The 22663-nt window shown below is 39.1% G+C and overlaps 1 protein-coding gene across 13 annotated transcripts in view; it reads right to left on the bottom strand.

Moving 5' to 3' along the window:
- ANKS1B (ankyrin repeat and sterile alpha motif domain containing 1B) overlaps positions 1 to 22663 on the bottom strand; it is a 1192652-nt gene that overhangs the window by 353541 nt on the left and 816448 nt on the right. For all 13 annotated transcript variants that reach the window (XM_065888049.1, XM_065888050.1, XM_065888051.1 and 10 more), the window contains one exon: positions 4644 to 4742. In XM_065888049.1, coding sequence (XP_065744121.1) covers positions 4644 to 4742 — 99 coding nt within the window. The remainder of the gene's footprint in view (positions 1 to 4643; positions 4743 to 22663) is intronic.

Below are 22663 nucleotides of genomic sequence, written 5' to 3'. Positions count from 1 at the left end.
TCAGGATGAGAGATTAAGAGAGCAGATACACTATGGGCCTTGACACGAAATCCTGCAAACCTTTAAAATGATAATCCTTTGAATTCCTGACCTCCAGGTGTTATATTGTCAAATGACAAGAGAGATTATGCCCTCATAAAAAGATTTTAAAGGATTATCCAAAGACTTGGCAACACAGAATTCTTACCTGGAGAAAGGTAAATGACACGTTGCAGATAAGTAATCAGATAATTTCCCTGTGTCTAGGGGACAGAAAAAGCCCAATATGCTTAGAGTTTCTAGGAAACTACAAAATAAGCCATCTTCTCATAGAACTTTTGGTATGTGTCCCTTCTTAAAAAGAGAAAAGGTAGTGTATATATGTCCATGTCACTCTCTCACTTCCAAATGTAAAATAGCTAATGGGAAGCAGCCGCATAGCACAGGGAGATCAGCTCGGTGCTCTGTGACCACCTAGAGGGGTGGGATACGGAGGGTGGGAGGGAGACGCAAGAGGGAGGGGATATGGGGATATATCTATACATATAGCTGATACACTTTGTTACACAGCAGAAACTAACACACTACTGTAAAGCAATTATACTCCAGTAAAGATGTTAAAAAAAAAATGTAAACCGCTATGGGGATGTACTAGGGTTCCCATTGAACCTCAACCACCCTCATACTTGAAATGATGAGGTGCCTTAATTTTGCCAGTCTTGTGGGTATTAAATGGTATCTTATTGTCATCTTAATTAGCGTTGCACCAATTACTAAAGAGGCCAAGCATTTTTTCATGCTTATTTTCCATTAGTGTATCCCCTGAAATGTTATGCCTTGTAACTTATTCTGGCAATTATTTTGTTAATTTGCCTATGGTTCACTTATAAATTTGTAATATTTCTTTATGTAAAATAGATCCTTACCCTTTGATAGGAAAAAAAAAAAAGAGAGAAGGGTAAAAGTCGTGGGAAACTTTCGGACCTAAGGAAAGACTGAGTTGGGGTTGGTGAGGGAAATGGATGCTGGATGAAAATGGATAATTAAGCTTTGCTACTAAAGGTCAGGCACTGTAAAAGACAGGAAAGAATGGATGGAGAAGAGGAATTAATGTGATTACTGTTCTAAAGATGTCTACGTGGAACACATTCTTTGTGTTCAGTGTATCAAATGAACTGGAGACCATTCAGATATTTGCACTGGTAAATACTTCAATATTAAAAAGGGAATATTATAGAAAAGACATTATTACCAAAAGAATAAACTTCTGTATTTGAAACTTGAAACAACAAATACAAATAAAGCATAAAAAACATGCGTTGAACTGTGCTAACACATCGAGATTGCACTTAGCAAACCACCTTTTCTCTGTTTAGGAACAATCTCACCGATTCCAAAACACAATATGTTAATTAAAGGATCTCAGGTAGCAATCATGGAGTATTTCTCATGACAGATGAAGACACAAATATTCTGAGGACCAAAACTGCACAAGCAAAATGAAGAGACATTTTGTCCATCTTTTGGCAGTGCAAAGTTAGAGTGAACGCAAATGAACGTGTTGGCAGCAGAATTACACTGTCGACCACCTAAAGATTGGGCTCATGACCTAAGAAGGCAAAGCATCCATCTGTAGCATTGTAACATTTTGTTTGTACTGCTGAACACGTGTTTGGATGTTTTTATATCTTCTCTACTCATTTGGGTGCATAGTAAGCACTTCAGCATCAGCCTCTTGATAGAAGCTTAATTTTGTGTTATTTCTATTATATTGTTTTCTCTAATGGGAATGATATTCTCTCTTAAAAATAAATACGTCATTTATCCTTCAAATAATTCTGGGTTCAGTTTCTTTTGTTTCTCAAAATGGCCTGTACAGGATTATAGACACAGCTTAAAAATTGAGATATTCTTTGATTAAAAAGTTATATTTGAATAACATGTGAAAAAATATTCATTCATTTAGTCACTCGTTCTTTCATTCTTTTAATGTGCATGTATTGAGCTGAGCACAGTGGGAAGGTCAAGGATGGATGTGACATTGTCTCTGCCCTCAGGATGCTTATAACATAAGAGTAGTAAAATATTATTAGTACCTTCAGACAGAACAAGCATAGGGCCATCAAATCTCAGAGGAAAGAAAGAGCAGGGTATTCTTTCATTCCACAAATTATTTTTTGATGTGGTAGGCACTATTCCAGGGACTGGATATATAAAAGGGAAAAAGATAGCCAAGGTCCCTTATTTCATTGACCTTGCATCCTGGGGGTGAGATGAAAAATAATGAAGAAAACAAACAAATAAATAATATAACTTCAGGTAGCCACAAGTGCTATGAAGAAAACTGAAGCAGGACAATATGAAGGACAGTGACAGTGGGTGAGGGGTGTGACTTTGAGGGCACAAAACCCTCTGTGAGGAGGTGACAGCTGAGTAGAGATTTGATGGTGCAAGGAGCAAGCACTTGAAGATATGAAGAAAAGGCTTTCCAGGCAGACAGACCAATACAAAAAGGCTTTGAGGCAAAAATGAGTTTGGCATGTTCTGGAACAAAAAAGAAAGCCACATGACTAGAGTGTGGGAGAAAGGGAGAGTGACAGACGAGGTCATATTGGTGGGAAGGGGTCAGATCCTATTGACTTTCGTAGGTCATGATAAAGATTCTGTTCTAAGTGAGAAAGGGAATCCACTGGAGATTTTGATCAGGATGTGGCATGATCTGATCTACATTTCTTTCTGGGCGCCGTGTGGAAATTTAACTGCAAAGTGGTAAGAACGGTAACCGGGACAGAGATTAGGCATCTATGCATTGTCCAGGTAAGAGGACCAATGAGAAATTGACTCAAGTAGTCTAACCTAGAGATGACAGGTTAGAATCTATTGTGGTAGCCTGATTAGAGGTGGTTGGTGTGGACTAGGGTAATAATTACTAAGGTGGGGAGAAGTGGTTTCACTTTAGGAGAAGTTTCACAAAAAAAGTGATGTAGAACCGTTGAGTTGAACTTTAAATGGCAGGCCGATTTGTGACAAGTGGGGAGTCATTCACTGATTTATTGAGTGCCTCCTAGGGGGCAGGCACGGTGGCAGGTTCTGGGGTTACAGCAGTGCAGGAGTCCTTGCTGAGAGTGAGGAGAAAACTTGCTGAGGAACTACTATTCTAAGTAAAGATACAAAAGTAGCGAGGGGAACAGTATGTTAATAAGAATTACCTCCAGATACAGTTTTAAGGATGCTTTATTCTTTTTCTTTTAGTTTAGAAAATTGTATGACTAAAACTCCTTTGTATGTTTGACTTTCCTTGAATTTGCAAAAGTGGTAAGTTTCTATCAGTAGAAACTCAGTTCATTGTCAGCTGGCAAATTTCATCATGTCACCTCCTTAGAAACAGTGGTTAGTATTTATCTTTCCCATTCTGAGAAGGAGAAACTATAGCCTCCTTAGAAAGGAAAAGCACAGAGGAGAATACAAAATATGTAATAAATTCATATATTTAGGTGCATCTATTATTGTCCATCTGCTACCCTGCCTCCATTTGCCCCCTGAATCTTTTTCCAAGTGTATGACCCAACTTCAACATTCCCTCCTTCTAATTCCTCTTGTATACAGTCTCCAGAATTAACTGGCCTAAAGCAGTCTAGTCATGGCCATTCCCCTGTGTTTACAGAATAAATTTCAAATTCCTTAGCCTGATACCAACCTGACCCAACTTACTTTTTCTGTTTTAACTCTGACTCCACTCTCCAATTGTTTTACTCACATTGGATTTTTTCTTCTTTTTTTAAAAATTATTTTTTAAACCATGGTGAAATAACAAAATGTAAAGTTTACCACCTTAAACCATCTTGGAGTATACACTTTAGCGGCATTAAGTACGTTCACATTGCTGTGCAAATCCCACTGGATTTTAAACCACACGAGTATTGCTGTTCCCCTAATGCTTCTGGCAGTTTGTTGCCTGGACCATACCTCTATCTATGTGATTCCTGCTGGCCCCTGAGATGCCTTTCCTTACCAATTAAAATCCTACACATCCTGAAGGCCAGTTGTTTTAGGCTCTTATGAAACCTCATCTGGAAACAGAAGGTCAACTCTGTTGCTAGGTAACATACTACTTAAAGTTAAAATGATGCCTGGTTGGTAAATTGCATCTGGACTGGGAAGATTTATACACGAACTACAAATACCTGATGGGGATGCGATATTTAGGACTTCCCTGAGTGATGACTTGTGATTAGGCAGGTTCCTTGTCCCTGGAGGCTAGGGCTGTGGAGTTATTACAAGAGATACTGCCTTTAAGGGCATGAGGCTTCTGATCCAGGAACATTCTTGTACCCACCCTACATTGATCTTGTCTTCTTGCACCTGATCTGTCACCTGGGGGGCATGGACTGATGTTTGTACTGACATAAAGAATCCCACTGAAGAAAAACTCTGAAGCTGCCCTGCTAGCCAGTGGCATTTCCTGTATTATATCTTTCTTGATAGATCTACTGTGGCTCATAGTAGTCTTATGAGTCTGAATGTTTAGTTGGACTAAGAAGACGTGCTTTGAGGAGTTGCATCAATATGCAGACATATTGTCCTAAATCCTAATACCCCTTGCACACCTGGACTTAAAACCACTGGGACTATACTCAGGGCTAAGGTAATAAAGCATGGCTAACCTTTGGAAGGAGCTGGATTGCCTGTAGAATTCTTTGTCTGTGCCCAGAATTAAGGATTCCAATTTCCAACAGATCTTGATCTTCCATAACATTGCTTCCCTGAAACAAAACCAGAAATGTTATAAATTAAATCCGGCATTTTTACTGTGGGTAAATAATGATTTTCTTAATACAGAGAAAAATAACCAAAAAGTGATCTGATTTTTATAGACAAAAACATAGAGTCATTCTTCTGTGAGGGTGAGGTGAGAGTAGATCACCTATATGACTGTGTTGAAGGTTCTGGGAAAGTCTTCTTTCCCTCACAAATACTCTCATGGCTTACTATTTATGGTTGGATTATCTGCATTGGGAATTCATTCCTGTGACTCAAAACCTTGTTCCCCTAAAAATGTATATGCTTCTAGGAAGAGTTGTCATTTAAAACTATCAGTGATCTATGCATTGAGGTGAATGAACAAGTTTTTTTTCCCTCTGAAAATAGATTTTGTAAGAAGAGCTGATGGAATAATTGAAGTATACTAGGCAAGTTAAAAGAGAATTAATAATTAATCTTAAATATTGGATGTCAGATACCTGATCAAGATGTGAGGACAGAACAATGAGTAAGATGCAGGTCCCTGCCCTCAACTCTCTATTCCTTCCAGTCCAGTGATGGAAACAGATTGTTCAAAGGCAGTTAGGATGCTGTGAATATGCTATGATGGTGACACATGCTTGGTAGTGTAGAGGGGATCTGGGATATGTTTGCAGGGGAGATGATGTCTAATCAGATGTCTGAAGGATGGTTTGGATTTAGCACTCAAAATGGGAAGGACTAGGAGAAATTATGTGCAATGTCATGTGGGTAAGAAAGAACACAGTTTACTTGGAAACATCAAGTTCTAGGATAAGTTGGAGAGAGGAGCAAAAGGTAAGTCTGGAAAGATAAGGAAAGGCCAGACTATACAGACGTTGTATGCCATGTTGAGGAATTTAGACTTCATCTTGACCATAATGGGAAGCCTGGACAGATTTTAAGAAAAGGAGTTACATGATGAGATTCCATATTTGGAAGGATCAGTTTGTTTTCTGTGGCTGGGCCACAGTCTCCTTACCTATAAAATGATGAGGTTGAGCCACATAATCTCCAAGGATCAGTCTAGTCCTGATATTCTCTGATTTCAATGATTTTTTGACCTCTGATTAATACTCCAACACAGAAATTTATTTATTTATTTATTTTGGCTGTGCCATACGGCTTGTGGGATTTTAGTTCCCTGACCAGGGATCAAACCTGGGCCCTCAGCAATTAGAGGGTGGAGTCCTAACCACTGAACTGCCAGGGAACTCCCTGTAACACAGAAATCTATAAATGGCTTATTTTGTCCCTAAATTTTAGTCTTTTGGAGTTCAAGAATTCAGATCACTGCTTTCTATGGACAAGTCAAAGTCTGTCCTACTAATGTGTAAAATAAAACCACTTATGAATAGAAATTACAGAATACCTATTTATGGAGAGCAGTGGGTACTGATGAATATTTAAAGCAAAAGAGAATGAACTAGAAAGGGCAATCATGGGAGCATGGAGACCATTAGAAGACCACAGTAGTTGTTCTATAGATGATGTGGGCTTAGACTAAGGTAGTGGTCACAGGAGACTGAAAGAAGTGAGTGGATCTGAAAACTATCAAGAAGTTTGACTTGGTGATTGAATGCACAAAATGATGGAGAAACTCAGAATACACATCAGTTCCAGGCTTCAGCAGTAGGGGTGGACCGTGATGCCTTTTCCTGAGAAAGTAAAGGAGGAGGGGCCAGTTTACTATGGTGCAAAGACGAATGTCTTTCCCTGGACTGGCACAGAACAGATGAATGTAAACAATTTAATATCAGACTATGTTATAAATGGATGAATTGGCTGTTCTTAGAAAGATTGAAGTCATTAGAATAGCATCATAGCTAGGGATTTACAATGGGCACTCACCAGACAAAAACATTCCACCTACGCATAGTAACATTCCTGTGCTTAAGCTACTCTGGCCACCTTGGAGAAGGCAGAACTATGCAGGTAGAGCAGCATGATAATAAAAGCCTAATGCAAACAAATAAGCCAGTCTTGGGCGTATGCCACAGGAAACACTGCTCTCAGAAAGTACTCAGTGCACACAATAGGGCATGGCTAAGGATATAAATGACTTCATTTTGAGAAAGCGTTATTATTTTCAGAAATGGACTAGTGTGTCATGAGTGGGATATATGATACCGTTCTGTGTTTGACTTTCACTCTTTAAGGGGTTTTCCAAAGGAGATAAAAGGCCCTTAAAAAACAAAAACAAAAACAAAAAACTTTGGCCACCTATGTATTAGATCATTATCTGGTTTTCCACTGGCTAAATTACCAGTCCACAACTTAAGCTTATACAAAATATAGAACCTGGGTTCTTTATACAAACACAAAACACACCAGGATGCTATAGTCTGATTTAGCTACTATCTATAGGTAATACTGAAAACTTGATTTCAGTGTTTGAATACTGAAATGATTTAAAAAATTTAATCCTTAAATCATAAACAATATGAAAAGACAACCCTCAGAATGGGAGAGAATATTTGCAAATGAAGCAACTGACAAAGGATTAGTCTCCAAAATTTACAAGCAGCTCATGCAGCTCAAAATCAAAAAAACAAACAACCCAATACAAAAATCGGCAGAAGACCTAAACAGACATTTCTCCAAAGAAGATATACAGATTGCCAACAAACACACGAAAGGATGCTCAACATCACTAATCATTAGAGAAATACAAATCAAAACTACCATTAGGTATCACGTCACACTGGTCACAATGGCCATCATCAAAAAAATCTATAAACAAAAACGCTGGAGAGGGTGTGGAGAAAAGGGAACCCTCTTGCACTATTGGTGGGAATGTAAACTGATACACCCACTATGGAGAACAGTATGGAGGTTCCCTAAGAAACTAAAAATAGAACTACCATACGACCCAGCAATCCCACTACTGGGCATATACCCTGAGAAAACCATAATTCAAAAAGAGTCATGTACCACAATGTTCATTGCAGCTCTATTTACAATAGCCAGGACATGGAAGCAACCTAAGTGTCCATCAACAGATGAATGGATAAAGAAGATGTGGCACATATATACAATGGAATATTACTCAGCCATAAAAGGAAATGAAATTGAGTTATTTGTAGTGAGGTGGATGGACCTAGAGTCTGTCATACAGAGTGAAGTAAGGCAGAAAGAGAAAAACAAACACAGTATGCTAACACATATATATGGAATCTAAAAAAAAAAAAAAGGCCATGAAGAACCTAGGGGCGGAGAAGCTTCAAGATGGCGGAATAGTAAGTCGTGGAGATCACCTTCCTCCCCACAGATACATCAGAAATACATCTACATGTGGAACAACTACTACAGAACACCTACTGAACACTGGCAGAAGACCTCAGACCTCCCCAAAGGCAAGAAACTCCCCACGTACCTGGGTAGGGCAAAAGAAAAAACAGAGACAAAAGAATAGGGTCGGGACCTGCACCAGTGGGAGGGAGCTGTGAAGGAGGAAAGGTTTCCACACACTAGGAAGCCCCTTCGCGGGCGGATACTGCGGGTGGCAGAGGTGGGTGGGGAGCTTTGGGGCCATACTGAGGGTGGTGGAGGTGGGTGGGAAGCTTCGGGGCTGCGGAGGAGACCGCAGCAACAGGAGTGCGGAGGGCAAAGAGGAGAGATTCCCGCACAGAGGATGGGTGCCGACCAGCACTCACGAAGCCGAGAGGCTTGTCTGCTCACCCGCCGGGACGGGCAGGGGCTGGGAGCTGACGCTCGGGCTTCAGAGGTCAGATGCCAGGGAGAGGACTGGGGTTGGCGACGTGAACACAGCCTGAAGGGGCTAGTGCACCATGGCTAGCCGGGAGGGAGTCCGGGAAAAAGTCTGGAGCTGCCAAAGAGGCAAGAGACTTTTTCTTCCCTCTGTTTCCTGGTGCGCCAGGAGAGGGGATTAAGAGCGCCGCTTAAATGAGCTCCAGAGACAGGCGTGAGCCGCGGCTATCAGCGCGGACCCCAGAGACGAGTATGAGACGCTAAGGCTGCTGCTGCCACCACCAAGAATCCTGTGAGCAAGCACAGGCCACTGTCCACACCTCCCCTCCTGGGAGCCTGTGCAGCCCGCCACTGCCAGGGTCCTGGGATCCAGGGACAACTTCCCCGGGAGAACACATGGCACGCCTCAGGCTGGTGCAACGTCACGCCGGTCTCTGCCACCGCAGGGTCGCCCCGCATCTGTTCCCCTCCCTCCCCCCGGCTTGAGTGAGCTGGAGCCCCCGAATAAGCTGCTCCTTTAACCCCGTCCTGGCTGAGTGAAGAACAGACGGCCTCAGGTGACATACACGCAAAGACGGGTCCAAATCCAAAGCTGAAACCCCAGAGCTGTGCGAACAAAGAAGAGAAAGGGAAATTTCTCCCAGCAGCCTCAGAAGCAGCGGATTAAAGCTCCACAATCAAGTTGATGTACCCTGTGTCTGTGGAATACCTGAATAGACAACGAATCATCCCAAATGGAGGAGGTGGACTTTGGGAGCAACGATATATATATATTTTTTCCCTTTTTCTCTTTTTGTCGGTGTGTATGTGTATGCTTCTGTGTGTGATTTTGTCTGTATAGCTTTGCTTTTACCATTTGTCCTAGGGTTCTGCCTGTCTGTTTTATTTATGTTCACATAAAAATTCTTTTTTCTTAATAATTATTTTTTATTTTAATAACGTTATTTTATTTTAATTTAATTTATTTTATTTTCTTCTTTCTTTCTTTCGTTCTTTTTTTCCTCCCTTTTATTCTGAGCTGTGTGGAGGACAGGCTCCTGGTGCTCCAGCCAGGCCTCAGGGCTGTGCCACTGAGGTGGGAGAACCAAGTTCAGGACACTGGTCCACAAGAGACCTCCCAGCTCCACATAATATCAAACGGCAAAAATCTCCCAGAGATCTCCATCTCAATGCCAAGACCCTGCTCCACTAAACGACCAGCAAGCTACAGTGCTAGACACCCTATGCCAAACAACTAGCAAGACAGGAACACAACCCCATCCATTATCACAGAGGCTGCCTAAAACCATAAAAAGGCCACAGACATGCTCAAACACACCTCCAGACATGGACCGGCCCACCAGAAAGACAAGATCCAGCATCATCCACCAGAACACAGGCACTAGTCCTCTCCACCAGGAAGCCTACACAACCTATTGAACCAATCTTAGCCACTGGAGACAGACACCAAAAACAATGGGAACTAAGAACCTGCAGCCGGCGAAAAGGAGACCCCAAACACAGTAAGATAAGTAAAATGAGAAGACAGAGAAACACACAGCAGGTGAAGGAGCAAGGCAAAAACCCACCAGACCTAACAAATGAAGAGGAAATAGGCAGTCTACCTGAAAATGAATTCAGAATAATGACAGTAAAGTTGATCCCAAATCTTGGAAATAGAATGGAGAATATACAAGAAATGTTTAACAAGGACCTAGAACTAAAGAGCAAACAAACAGTGATTAACAACACAATGAATGAAATTAAAAATTCTCTAGAAGGGATCAATAGCAGAATAACTGAGGCAGAAGAACGGATAAGTGACCTGGAAGATAAAATAGTGGAAATAACTACTGCAGAGCAGAATAAAGAATGAAAAGAATTGAGGACAGTCTCAGAGACCTCTGGGACAACATTAAACACAGCAACATTCGAATTATAGGGGTCCCAGAAGAAGAAGAGAAAAAGAAAGGGATTGAGAAAATATTTGAAGAGATTAAAGTTGAAAACTTCCCTAATATGGGAAAGGAAATAGTTAATCAAGTCCAGGAAGCACAGAGAGTCCCAAACAGGATAAATCCAAGGAGAAACACACCAAGACACATATTAATCAAACTTTCAAAAATTAAATACACAGAAAAAAATTAAAAGCAGCAAGGGCAAAACAACAAATAACATACAAAGGAATCCCCATAAGGTTAACAGCTGATCTTTCAGCAGAAACTCTGCAAGCCAGAAGGGAGTGGCAGGACATATTTAAAGTGATGAAAGGGAAAAACCTACAACCAAGATTACTCTACCCAGCAAGGATCTCATACAGGTTTGACGGAGAAATTAAGACCTTTACAGACAAGCAAAAGCTAAGAGAATTCAGCACCATGAAACCAGCTTTACAACAAATGCTACAGGAACTTCTCTAGGCAGGAAACACAAGGGAAGGAAAAGACCTACAATAACAAACCCAAAACAATTAAGAAAATGGTAAGAGGAACATACATATTGATAATTACCTTAAATGTAAATGGATTAAATGCTCCAACCAAAAGACACAGATTGGCTGCATGGATACAAAAACAAGACCCGTATATATGCTGTCTACAAGAGACCCACTTCAGGCCTAGGGACACATACAGACTGAAAGTGAGGGGATGGAAAAAGAAATTCCATGCAAATGGAAATCAAAAGAAAGCCGGAGTAGCAATTCTCATATCAGACAAAACTGACTTTAAAACAAAGACTATTACAATAGATAAAGAGGGACACTACATAATGATCAAGGGACCAATCCAGGAAGAAGTTATAACAATTGTAAATATTTATGCACCCAACATAGGAGCACCTCAATACATAAGGCAAATGCTAACAGCCATAAAAGGGAAAATCAGTAGTAACACAATCATAGTAGGGGACTTTAACACCACACTTTCACCAATGGACAGATCATCCAAAATGAAAATAAATAAGGAAACACAAGCTTTAAAAGATACATTAAACAAGATCGACTTAATTGACATTTATAGGATATTCCATCCCAAAACAACAGAATACACATTCTTCTCAAGTGCTCATGGAACATTCTCCAGGATAGATCATATTTTGGGTCACAAATCAAGCCTTGGTAAATTTAAGAAACTTGAAATCATATCAGGTATCTTTTCTGACCACAACGCTATGAGCCTTGATATCAATTACAGGAAAAAATCTGTAAGAAATATAAACACATGGAGGCTAAACAACACACTACTTAATAACCAACAGATCACTGAAAAAATCAGAGAGGAAATCAAAAAATACCTAGAAACAAATGAGAATGAAAACACTATGACCCAAAACCTATGGGATGCAGCAAAAGCAGTTCTAAGAGGGAACTTTATAGCAATACAATCCTACCTTAAGAGACAAGAAACATCTCAAATAAACAACCTAATCTTATACCAAAAGCAATTAAGAGAGAGAAAACAAAAAACCCCCACAGATAACGAAGGAAAGAAATCATAAAGATCGGATAAGAAATAAAGGAACAAGAAATGAAGGAAACGATAGCAAAGATCAATAAAACTATGTGCTGGTTCTTTGAGAAGATAAACAGAATTGATAAACCATTAGCCAGACTTATCAAGAAAAAAAGGGAGAAGAATCAAATCAACAGAATTAGAAATGAAAAAGGAGAAGTAACAACTGACACTGGAGAAATACAAAAGATCATGAGAGATTACTACAAGCAACTATATGCCAATAAAATGGACAATTTAGAAAAAATGGACAAATTCTTAGAAATGCAGAACCTTCCGAGACTGAACCAGGAAGAAATAGAAGATATGAACAGACAAATCACAAGCACTGAGATTGAAACTGTGATTAAATATCTTCTAACAAACAAAAGCCCAGGACCAGATGGCTTCACAGGCGAATTCTATTAAACATTTAGAGAAGAGCTAACACCTATGCTTCTCAAACTCTTCCAAAATATAGCAGAGGGAGGAAGACTCCCAAACTCATTCTACGAGGCCACCATCACTCTGATATCAAAACAGACAAAGTTGTCACAAAACTACAGGCCAATGTCAGTGATGAACATAGATGCAAAAATCCTCAACAAAATACTAGCAAACAGAATCCAACAGCACATTAAAAGGATCATACACCATGATCAAGCAGGATTAATCCCAGGAATGCAAGGATTCTTCAATATATGCAAATCAATCAACATGATACACCATGTTAACAAATTGAAGGAGAAAAACCATATGATCATCTCAATAGATGCAGAGAAAGCTTTCGACAAAATTCAACACCCATTTATGATAAAAACCCTCCAGAAAGGAGGCATAGAGGGAACTTTCCTCAACATAATAAAGGCCATATATGACAAACCCACAGCCAACATCATCCTCAATGGTGAAAAACTGAAACCATTTTCACTAAGATCAGGAACAAGAGAAGGTTGCCCACTCTTACCACTATTATTCAACATAGTTTTGGAAGTTTTAGCCACAGCAATCAGAGAAGAAAAAGAAATAAAAGGAATCCAAATTGGAAAAGAAGAAGTAAAGCTGTCACTGTCTGCAGATGACATGATACTATACACAGAGAATCCTAAAGATGCTACCAGAAAACTACTAGAGCTAATCAATGAATTTGGTAAAGTAGCAGGATACAACATTAATGCAGAGAAATCTCTTGCATTCCTATACACTAATGATGAAAAATCTGAAAGTGAAATTAAGAAAACATTCTCATTTACCATTGCAACAAAAAGAATAAAATATCTAGGAATAAACCTACCTAAGAAGACAAAGACCTGTATGCAAAAATTATAAGACACTGATGAAAGAAATTAAAGATGATACAAATAGATGGAGAGATATACCATATTCTTGGATTGGAAGAATCAACATTGTGAATGTGACTCTACTACCCAAAGCAATCTACAGATTCAATGCAATCCCTATGAAACTACCACTGGCATTTTTCACAGAACTAGAACAAAAAATTTCACAATTTGTATGGAAACACAAAAGACCCCGAATAGCCAAAGCAATCTTGGGAAAGAGAAACGGAGCTGGAGGAATCAGACTTCCTGACTTCAGACTTACTACAAAGCTACAGTAATCATGACAGTATGGTACTGGCACAGAAACAGAAATATAGATCCATGGAACCGGAGAGAAAGCCCAGAAATAAACCCACACACATACGGTCACCTTATCTTTGATAAAGGAGGCAAAAGTATACAGTGGAGAAAAGACAGCTTCTTCAATAAGTGGTGCTGGGAAAACTGGACAGCTACATATAAAAGAATGAAATTAGAACACTCCCTAACACGATACACAAAAATAAACTGAAAATGGATTAAAGACCTAAATGTAAGGCCAGACACTATAAAACTCTTAGAGGAAAACATAGGCAGAACACTCTATGACATAAATCACAGCAAGATCCTTTTCGACCCATCTCCTAGAGCAATGGAAATAAAAACAAAAATAAACAAATGGGACCTAAGGAAACTTAAGAACTGTTGCACAGCATAGGAAACAATAAACAAGACAAAAAGACAATCCTCAGAATGGGAGAAAATATTTGCAAACAAAGCAATGGACAAAGGATTAATCTCCAAAATTTACAAGCAGCTCATGCAGCTCAATATTAAAAAAACAAACAACCCAATCTAAAAATGGTTAGAAGACCTAAATAGACATTTCTGTGAAGAAGATATACAGATTGCAACAGACACATGAAAGAATGCTCAACATCATTAATCATTAGAGAAATGCAGATCAAAACTACCATGAGATATCACCTCACACTGGTCAGAATGGCCATCATGAAAAAATCTACAAACCCTAAATGCTGGAGAGGGTGTAGAGAAAAGGGAACCTTCTTGCAGTGTTGGTGTGAATGGAAATTGATACAGCCATTATGGAGAACAGTATGGAGGTTCCTTAAAAAACTAAAAATAGAACTACCATACAACTGAGCAATCTCCCTACTGGGCATATACCCTGAGAAAAGCATAATTCAAAAGTCATGTACCACAATGTTCATTGCAGCTCTATTTACAATAGCCAGGACGTGGAATCAACCGAAGTGTTCATCAATAGATGAATGAATAAAGAAGATATGCCACATCTATACAAGGGAATATTACTCAGCCATAAGAAGGAATGAAAGTGAGTTATTTGTAGTGAGGTGGATGGACCTAGAGACTGTCATACAGAGTGAAGTAAGTCAGAAAGAGAAAAAGAAATAGCACATATATATGGCATCTAAAAAAAGAAAAAAAAAGGTCATGAAGAATCTAGGTGCAAGACAGGAATAAAGATGCAGACCTACTAGAGAATGGACTTGAGGATACAGCGAGGGGGAAGGATAAGCTCGGACAAAGTAAGAGAGTCGAATGGACATACATACACTACCAAACGTAAAACAGAATGCTAGTGGGAAGCAGCCGCATAGCACACGGAGATCAGCTCTGTGCTTTGTGATCACCTAGAGGGGTGGGATAGTGAGGGTGGGAGGGAGGGAGATGCAAGAGGCAAGAGGTATGGGGACATATGTTTATGTATAACTGATTCCCTTTGTTATAAAGCAGAAACTAACACAGCATTGTAAAGAGATTATACTACAATAAAGATGTTAAAAAAATAAATGTTAAAAAAAAATAAATAAAATGGTCAATTTTAATTTGAAAAAAAAAAAGAACCTAGGGGCAAGAGGGGAATAAAGATATAAAGATGCAAACGTATTAGAGAATGGTCTTGAGGATATGGGGAGGGGGAGGTGTAAGCTGGGAGAAAGTGAGAGAGTGGCATGGACATATATACACTACCAAATGTAAAATAGATAGCTAGGGGGAAGCAGCCGCATAGCACAGGGAGATCAGCTTGGTGTTTTGTGACCACCTAGAGGGGTGGGATAGGGAGGGTGGGAGGGAGGGATACGCAAGAGGGAGGGGATATGGGGAGGTATGTATATGTATAACTTATTCACTTTGTTATAAAGCAGAAACTCACACACTATTGTAAAGCAATTATACTCCAATAAAGATGTTTTTAAAAAAATGAACAACAACAATAACAAAAAATACACATTAAAAAGTATTTAATCTCTAGAGACCACTGTTCTTCCTCTAAACCACCACCTTATCTATCTTCAGTAAGTGAGGAAACATTTTGAAGAACTATAGGGAAGTTAGACAACTTCTCTTTGGGTCAAATATCCTAGCACACAGGACAATTACCAAACACTTTTGAGAAATGAGCGAAAACTGTGAAACGCACAATGCAAATGGCGAGAATGTGTCCAAGAGGAAATGGTCATAGTTGTGGAAATGTAAAGAAAAGGATTCACTGGCCCCAGTGAGGTATTCCGTTGGAAATTTTCTATTTTCTTTCTTATTGTAATATATAGGGATAGCAAAAATGTCCTGGTGCATCATCTAGCCAGTCTTTTTTCAAAATAGCACCAGGCTTGGAGTCTAAAGACCTGGGTCCAGGTCTTATCTGGGTAAACATGGCTAAGTCATATATTGTTTCTGAGCCTTGTGGTCCTCACCCATAAAATGAAGCCGTTTAACAAACACCCATTCAGTTCTAAAATGCTATGATTTCAGTCATGCCCAGCTTTTGATTAGTATCGTTCTATGAAAATATACATTGTATAATTTGAAACTACATTTTAGTGTTTCAGAACTTGTAACTTAAATTGTTTTAAGGAGTAATTATAGAGAAGTGCAAGAATGCATTTTTTTTTAACAAATCAATCTCAGTACTAGGAACTTACAAAATTTCTTATAAGGAGAAATCACAGAATACCTTGTTTTTGTAGTATCATGGATTCTCACAGATTTTCAGAGAAAAATCACATTTCAAATCTTGCAACTAACCATTTTGCTTGTACTTGGGTAACAGCTGTGCTATCAAGGACCATAAAAATTTCCATTCTTTCTAGGGAGCTACAGTTTGCTCTCTTATCATTTGCCTTCACTGAATGTTAGAAAATCTCAGCTTAATTCCTTTTTTTCTCAATAAAAGCTGAACATACACTCTAGCTTTCTCTTTCTTCCATCCATTTTTCACACGACTGTCAGATCAGTGGTGTCTGGGATAGAGTTCCATCAGGTCTGTCTTCTACCTAACCACCTACCACACTGCACTCTCTACCCCCTCGTCTCCTTGTACACATGATGTTTCTATTTGTTCATCTCCCATTTACTCCTCAACCCACCCCAATAGGCTTTTACCCCCATTAACTCCATAGAACTTCTCCATGAAATGTTAAGAATGACCTCTCAATTGCCGTATCTAGTTGATTCTTTTCAATCCTGACTTCAAGGATTCATTGGCCACATGTGGCTGGTGGCTACATATTGGATAATGCAAATATAGAACATTTTTGTCATCATAGAATGCTCTATGAGACAGTGCCTCTCTACAGTCAAAGACATGAAAACTGTAGTTAAATCACATAAATGGGGCAATAACGAGGATGTGACAGGGAATCAAAACAGGCAGGCAAACAAACTCATGAATCATTCTCAGGATATAACTGATGTTCCTGTTAGTCAAAGTTCATGAACATTAAATTTAGAATCTTTAGCAAATTCTCTTCTAATTTTTCAGTCATTAAAACAAATTAGTAGCTGGTTCTGCTTTCATTAGTGTTTCTTCATTATGGGGCTAGAAATCTATGCTACCAAAATGACAAGTCCAATTGAGAAATTATTCACTATATTCTTAGCATGCTACCAGGCACATGGCACAGACATTTAAGGAATAATAATCAGGAGATAAAGTTGTTTAGTTAATGACTTTCTAAAAGGATCAAAGTCCCAAGGCAGTGTTCTTAGAACAGCTGTTTTTTCACTGACAGGAAATGTCTAATCCAGGGCATCTTTGTTGCTTTCTTAAGTCATGGAATGAAGAAAAGTAATGTAATATTTTATGCACTAAGAGTTGAAAGCTGAAGTTTCTATGACCATGGGGAGAATATCTTACGTATTGGATTTTTTCAACTGTGATAAACTAATAAGATGACCAAATAGAATAAAAGGCAGTGCTTCGTACTTAATGATCCATTTGAAGTAGAATAGCTATTTATTGAAATCATTTCTCAGAAGTATCTCTGCTGATCTTTTCTGTCTCTGAGAATTTCAGCTTGAAAAGTTCTCGTTTTCATAACCTTAATGTCATATCACATTCACTTAGAAGCCTTTCCTTCACATTGCATATTATATAAAATGCTAAGGAAACATATTTAAGGACCAGAGAGAACTGGTTTCTTCTTATTATAAGCTTGAGTTGGATGTTATTTATTCTCTTCAGTTCAAGACTGAAAAAAATCAGTAAGATACTATTGATTGGAGAAGATTTCTTTTGCTCTATAATTAACTAAATTAGATTCTTCTTTACAGTTTGTGTGGCCTTAAATATTTAAAATAGAATATTTCGGTAGTAGAATGAATGACACCACGATCTTGCAAATTCACACATGGAAAAACATATTTTAGTTTATTTTTAATATAGCTTTTTTACAGCATAAATGGTGGTATAAAACTTGGTGGTATAAAACTATATATGATTTTCTTGGAATAACAATGCTACCTTAAGCTTCTATAAAGATTTTGAGTCAATTTGATATCAATTTACAGGTAAATGCAATGTATGTCTTTGCTGCATGATAACGATAATAACCACTGTGATAAATACCAGATTTATAATCCCTTATCAGTGTTGGAACAAAGCTTTATTTAGTTTATCAGACAGAAACATGAGTTACCATAAGTGATCAGATAATGAATGATGTGCTTCTTCCAATTTTAATTCCCTCTCTCACATTAATGAAACGGCAGAAGAAAATATTGTAGTGTATATATATATATATATATATATATATATATTTTTTTTTTTTTTTTTTTTTTCTTTTTGCGGTACACGGGCCTCTCACTGTTGTGGCCTCTCCTGTTGCGGAGCACAGGCTCTGGACGCGCAGGCTCAGCGGCCATGGCTCACGGGCCCAGCCGCTCCGTGGCATGTGGGATCCTCCCGGACTGGGGCACGAACCCATGTCCTCTGCATCGGCAGGCGGACTCTCAACCACTGCGCCACCAGGGAAGCCCTGTAGTATATTTTTTACATCTCTATCTTAGCCTTCCATTTTAACATATCCTGTCTACTGCAGTGGAATTTCTTGTTCACAACTTAACTAAATTTCCATGTTTTTAGCTTATGAAGAAAGTTTCCTAGATTTTTTAGACCACATGAATTACTGATTCAAATAAATGTCACATCGCTGAGCAATAGGTTAGAAATCATCTATATATACATATGCAAGTTCTATATTTGAATAAATAAACTATACCTCAGACTTGTTTCTTACGGTTAGCATTTAACAGTTCACATGATTAGCATGAGTTTTATACAGCCAATTTTTTCCTTTTTATTTTTCAAGCATTTTTCCCCTTTGAAACATCTATTCTGAAGCTACAGAGAGAGAGAGAGGGAAAGGGAATTTAAGTAATCAGCTACGTATTTCTTAAAGCATTGAGCAAGGTTTGGTGATATCATAAATTAAAATTATGATTCATTTGCAACATGTGTTAGAATTATGTATATTTATTAAAGACTGTCTTTGGTCAAAAATTTCATAGTGGCAAAAGAGGAAGACTATTCATTTTTCAGGATGTTAATCCACAATTCACACAAGAAAGAAGAAAAGCTGATGTGAAAAAAACGTATTGGTATGTTCTTACTTTTTTCCTGATACATACATACGAAAATATAAAGCATATGAACACCTATTGTCTTCTTTCTCTTTTCCCATTAATGGCAGTTGGTGTAAGTTAGCATAAAGTAAATTGCACACGTATTGAGTTCTTGTGCCAGGCTCTGTTCTAAATGCCTTAGATATATTACCTTATTTAATTCTCACAACAACTCTCTGAGGTAGGTACTTAAATAACTTGCTCCCAATAGCTGACAGGAGTCTTTTTCATAACTATCATCTGACACCGCCTCCAGTGGGGTTAGTGCAGGAGAGAAAAGGTTCAGTGAAAAAAAACGTGGTTAGACCTAAACCGTTTGTATTTTACTTTGAACCTTATGAAATTCACATTTGAAAGCAAATGTTCTAAAGTATTTTTTATGTTTGGTTTTACAGAGTTTAAGCGATGATGAATCCCTCTTTATAGAAGAGCATTTGGAAAGCCATCTGACCTATTCCTCCCTCCTCTGCTCCAGTTCTTTCTGTTCACTGAATCATGGAATCAGGGTTGGCAGGGACCTGGGTTTTTTCTAGTCTAAATGTTCCCTAACTAACTGCAAAGCTTTAACTTGCCTCTCTCTTTTGAAGCGTGGTGTCTAGCTGGGTTATGCCATTCCCAAAGGGGCGGACATTAAATGCTTAAAATGGTCTTTTCCAGCAGCTGAGTCTGAGCAGGGGGTGGGAATAGGATTGGGGGGACTCCTCGGTCCTACTCTTTTAGCTCCCACTGTACTGCGGACTGAGTGTGACAGGAGAGCTATTAGAAGAACATGCCAAAAGTGGAGATGAAAGGAAAACAGTTAGCAGCTGTCCTGTGTCCTTTTCCAATCACAAGCTGTAAAGTTAAAAAAAAATTTTTTTTCCTTGGGTAGGCTGTACATAATCTTGGCAGGTGTCTAAGTTTTGTTCTTCTATCTAACATGCTGAACATTTCCCAGTGCCTCACAAAAGCAAAGTGAGCAGCGATTAGGTTAGGTTGGACCCCCTGCTCGTAACAGAAGAGGAACATAAAACCTTTGTATTTACAGCAGGCTCCTCTTGCAGATGACCTCTCGCCGGTGATGCAGAACCCCAGAAGGAAAGGCTCCTCCTGGAGAAGCAAAATTTGCTCCTGGGTATGACCAGCACAGCCGCACACAGGAAAAAGTGCCAAAAATGATTCATAGTTAACTACTGGCCATCAACCAGTCACTAAGTGCTAGATACTCTGCCCTTCTATTTATAAACCTTCCAACGATCTTCTACTATAAGTGGTAGTATCTTCATTTCATAGACAAGGAAACTGAGTCTCCGAGCTATGAAGCAAGGTAGCCAGGTTTACATGGTTAGTATGTGGTAGATTTGGGATCAGTGTTTTATTCAGTCAGACTCTGATGCTCATGCCTCTTTCACTACAGACAGAGAGCCAAATGTTTAGTAGGGTACCTTTTCTGGATGCAGATTCCAGTCAAACAGATGTGTTACACTGCCAAGAAGTAACTCCCATGACCCTACTTTCACACACAGCCTTACGTGTATATTGACACACCATTAAGAGTGACTGCCATGGTTTCTCCAACACATTTTATTGCAAATATATTATTTACCTCCTGAAAGGTCAAGGGGCTAGTTCTCCTTCCAACTACCTTAGTGTAAGCTAGAACCAAGCATGTTAATATAAGTGATCCAGGGTGTTCCTGGCTAAAGCACCAAGTAACTTGCCATGTTCTGAACCGGGATGATGCTGGGAGGTGGGGAATGGCAACATGGCGTTGAGTTGGTACTTGCCAGCTCTTCTGCAGAGCCTTGTCAAACTCTCTGGCTGGTCAACTGGGAAAGTAAAGTTCTCAGGGTCAGAGTCATGTTTGGGTAATTTTCCTGTAGGTCTCTTTCAAAGCCAGGATTTAGGAGGGAAGATGTCTAAAAAGGAAATAATAAGGTAGAGGATGTCCAAGAATGAATTAAGGACATTTATGTTCCTAACTTAACATGTTCTGAATCCAGAGAGAAGAGGGTGAGTTGCAGTCCCTTGAGAAGGAGCCTGTGATGGTGAAGGTGGATAATTTAGCCCTCTGGGAACTGGTATGCCAGTAATAAAGGTGACTCATTAGTCCTTCAAAGAGATGGTGCTCTCAAGGACCAGACATTTCCAGATTTAAGGATGATAAGGTCTTCTGACACTGAGAGCTACGTATGGAAATAGCCAAATAAACATAAAAGGAGAGGAGGAAAGAGGAAGAGAAAGGCAGGGAGAGAGGGAAGGAGAGAGAGAAAGTGTTGCTTATTAAGGGTGAAGGTGGTAGTGAGGGAAGTAGGGCTGCCAGATAAAAGATAGAAATTTCAATTTAACTGGGATTGTGTATTTTTCTTTGCTGAATCTGGCAGCCTTAGAAAGGAGGCCACTGAATGCTGGAAACAAACTGGCAGAGTCTAGTCCAGAGTCAAAGCTACCACGGAGGTAGGACCTGCCACTCATTTATTTATTCAACATATATTTGTTCAATTAATATTTTGTGAGCACTTACTATGTGCCAGGCACTGGGCCAGGTCCTGGGATACACTGAGAATAGGACAGCAAGATCCCTCTACTTTTGGAGTTTACTGTCTTGTGGGGAAAACAGAAAAATAACCGAATAAAAATAATACAAGTAATTATCAGTTAGCAAAGTTTTATATATGCCAAGCACTATTAAGTGCTCTGCCTTGTTGATTGCTCACAACAACCCCTGAGGTTGGTACAATTATTACCCTGATTTGCAGATGAAGCATTGAAGACAGGGAGAACCTAATAATCTGTCCAAGGTCACACAGTAAAAACTGCTATAAAGAACATCAATACAGTGCTGTGATTAAAAAGAAAAAATTACAAGGAAGACTTATGTTAAGTGGCATGTAAACTAAGACATGAAGGATTAGAAGAAGCAACCCAACTCTGACAGGAGCCATTAGAAGGGAATGCCAGGCAGAAGGAACAGAAGTGGCAAAAGCACTGAGGTGAGAAGAGAGCCAGGCATATTCTAGGAACAGATAGATGGCTAGTAAGATTGGAATTTAGTGGTTAAAGGCTAGTAAGATGACTTTGAGGGGGAAACAGGGCATAGATAATGCAGGGCCTTACAGATCCTGATAAGGACCCTGGTTTTATTCTAAACGCAATGGAAAACACTGGAGGACATAAACTGTCTTGCATTTTTTTAATGTGCTCTGGCTATGGTGTGAAGTATGGATGGAGGAATTGGGTGATATGGAAGTTGAGCTCCACAACCAAAATTGAAACAACAGCCCCAAAATATCAAAATCTGAGGAACAGGTGATAAAATATGATGTGTTGAGAGGGAATGGGGGACAGGCCATATAGGGGTAAGAGGTACAAACTATTCTGTATAAAATCAGCTACAAGGATATATTATACAACAAAGGAAATATATTTTATAATAACTAAAAATGATTAAAGTTGTATATTTTTAAAAGTTAT

The sequence above is a fragment of the Phocoena phocoena genome, chromosome 11, assembly GCF_963924675.1.
Source record: "Phocoena phocoena chromosome 11, mPhoPho1.1, whole genome shotgun sequence".
Lineage (NCBI taxonomy): Eukaryota > Metazoa > Chordata > Mammalia > Artiodactyla > Phocoenidae > Phocoena > Phocoena phocoena.
Note: the sequence above shows the minus strand (reverse complement) of the source record. Positions and strands in the feature narration are given on the sequence as shown.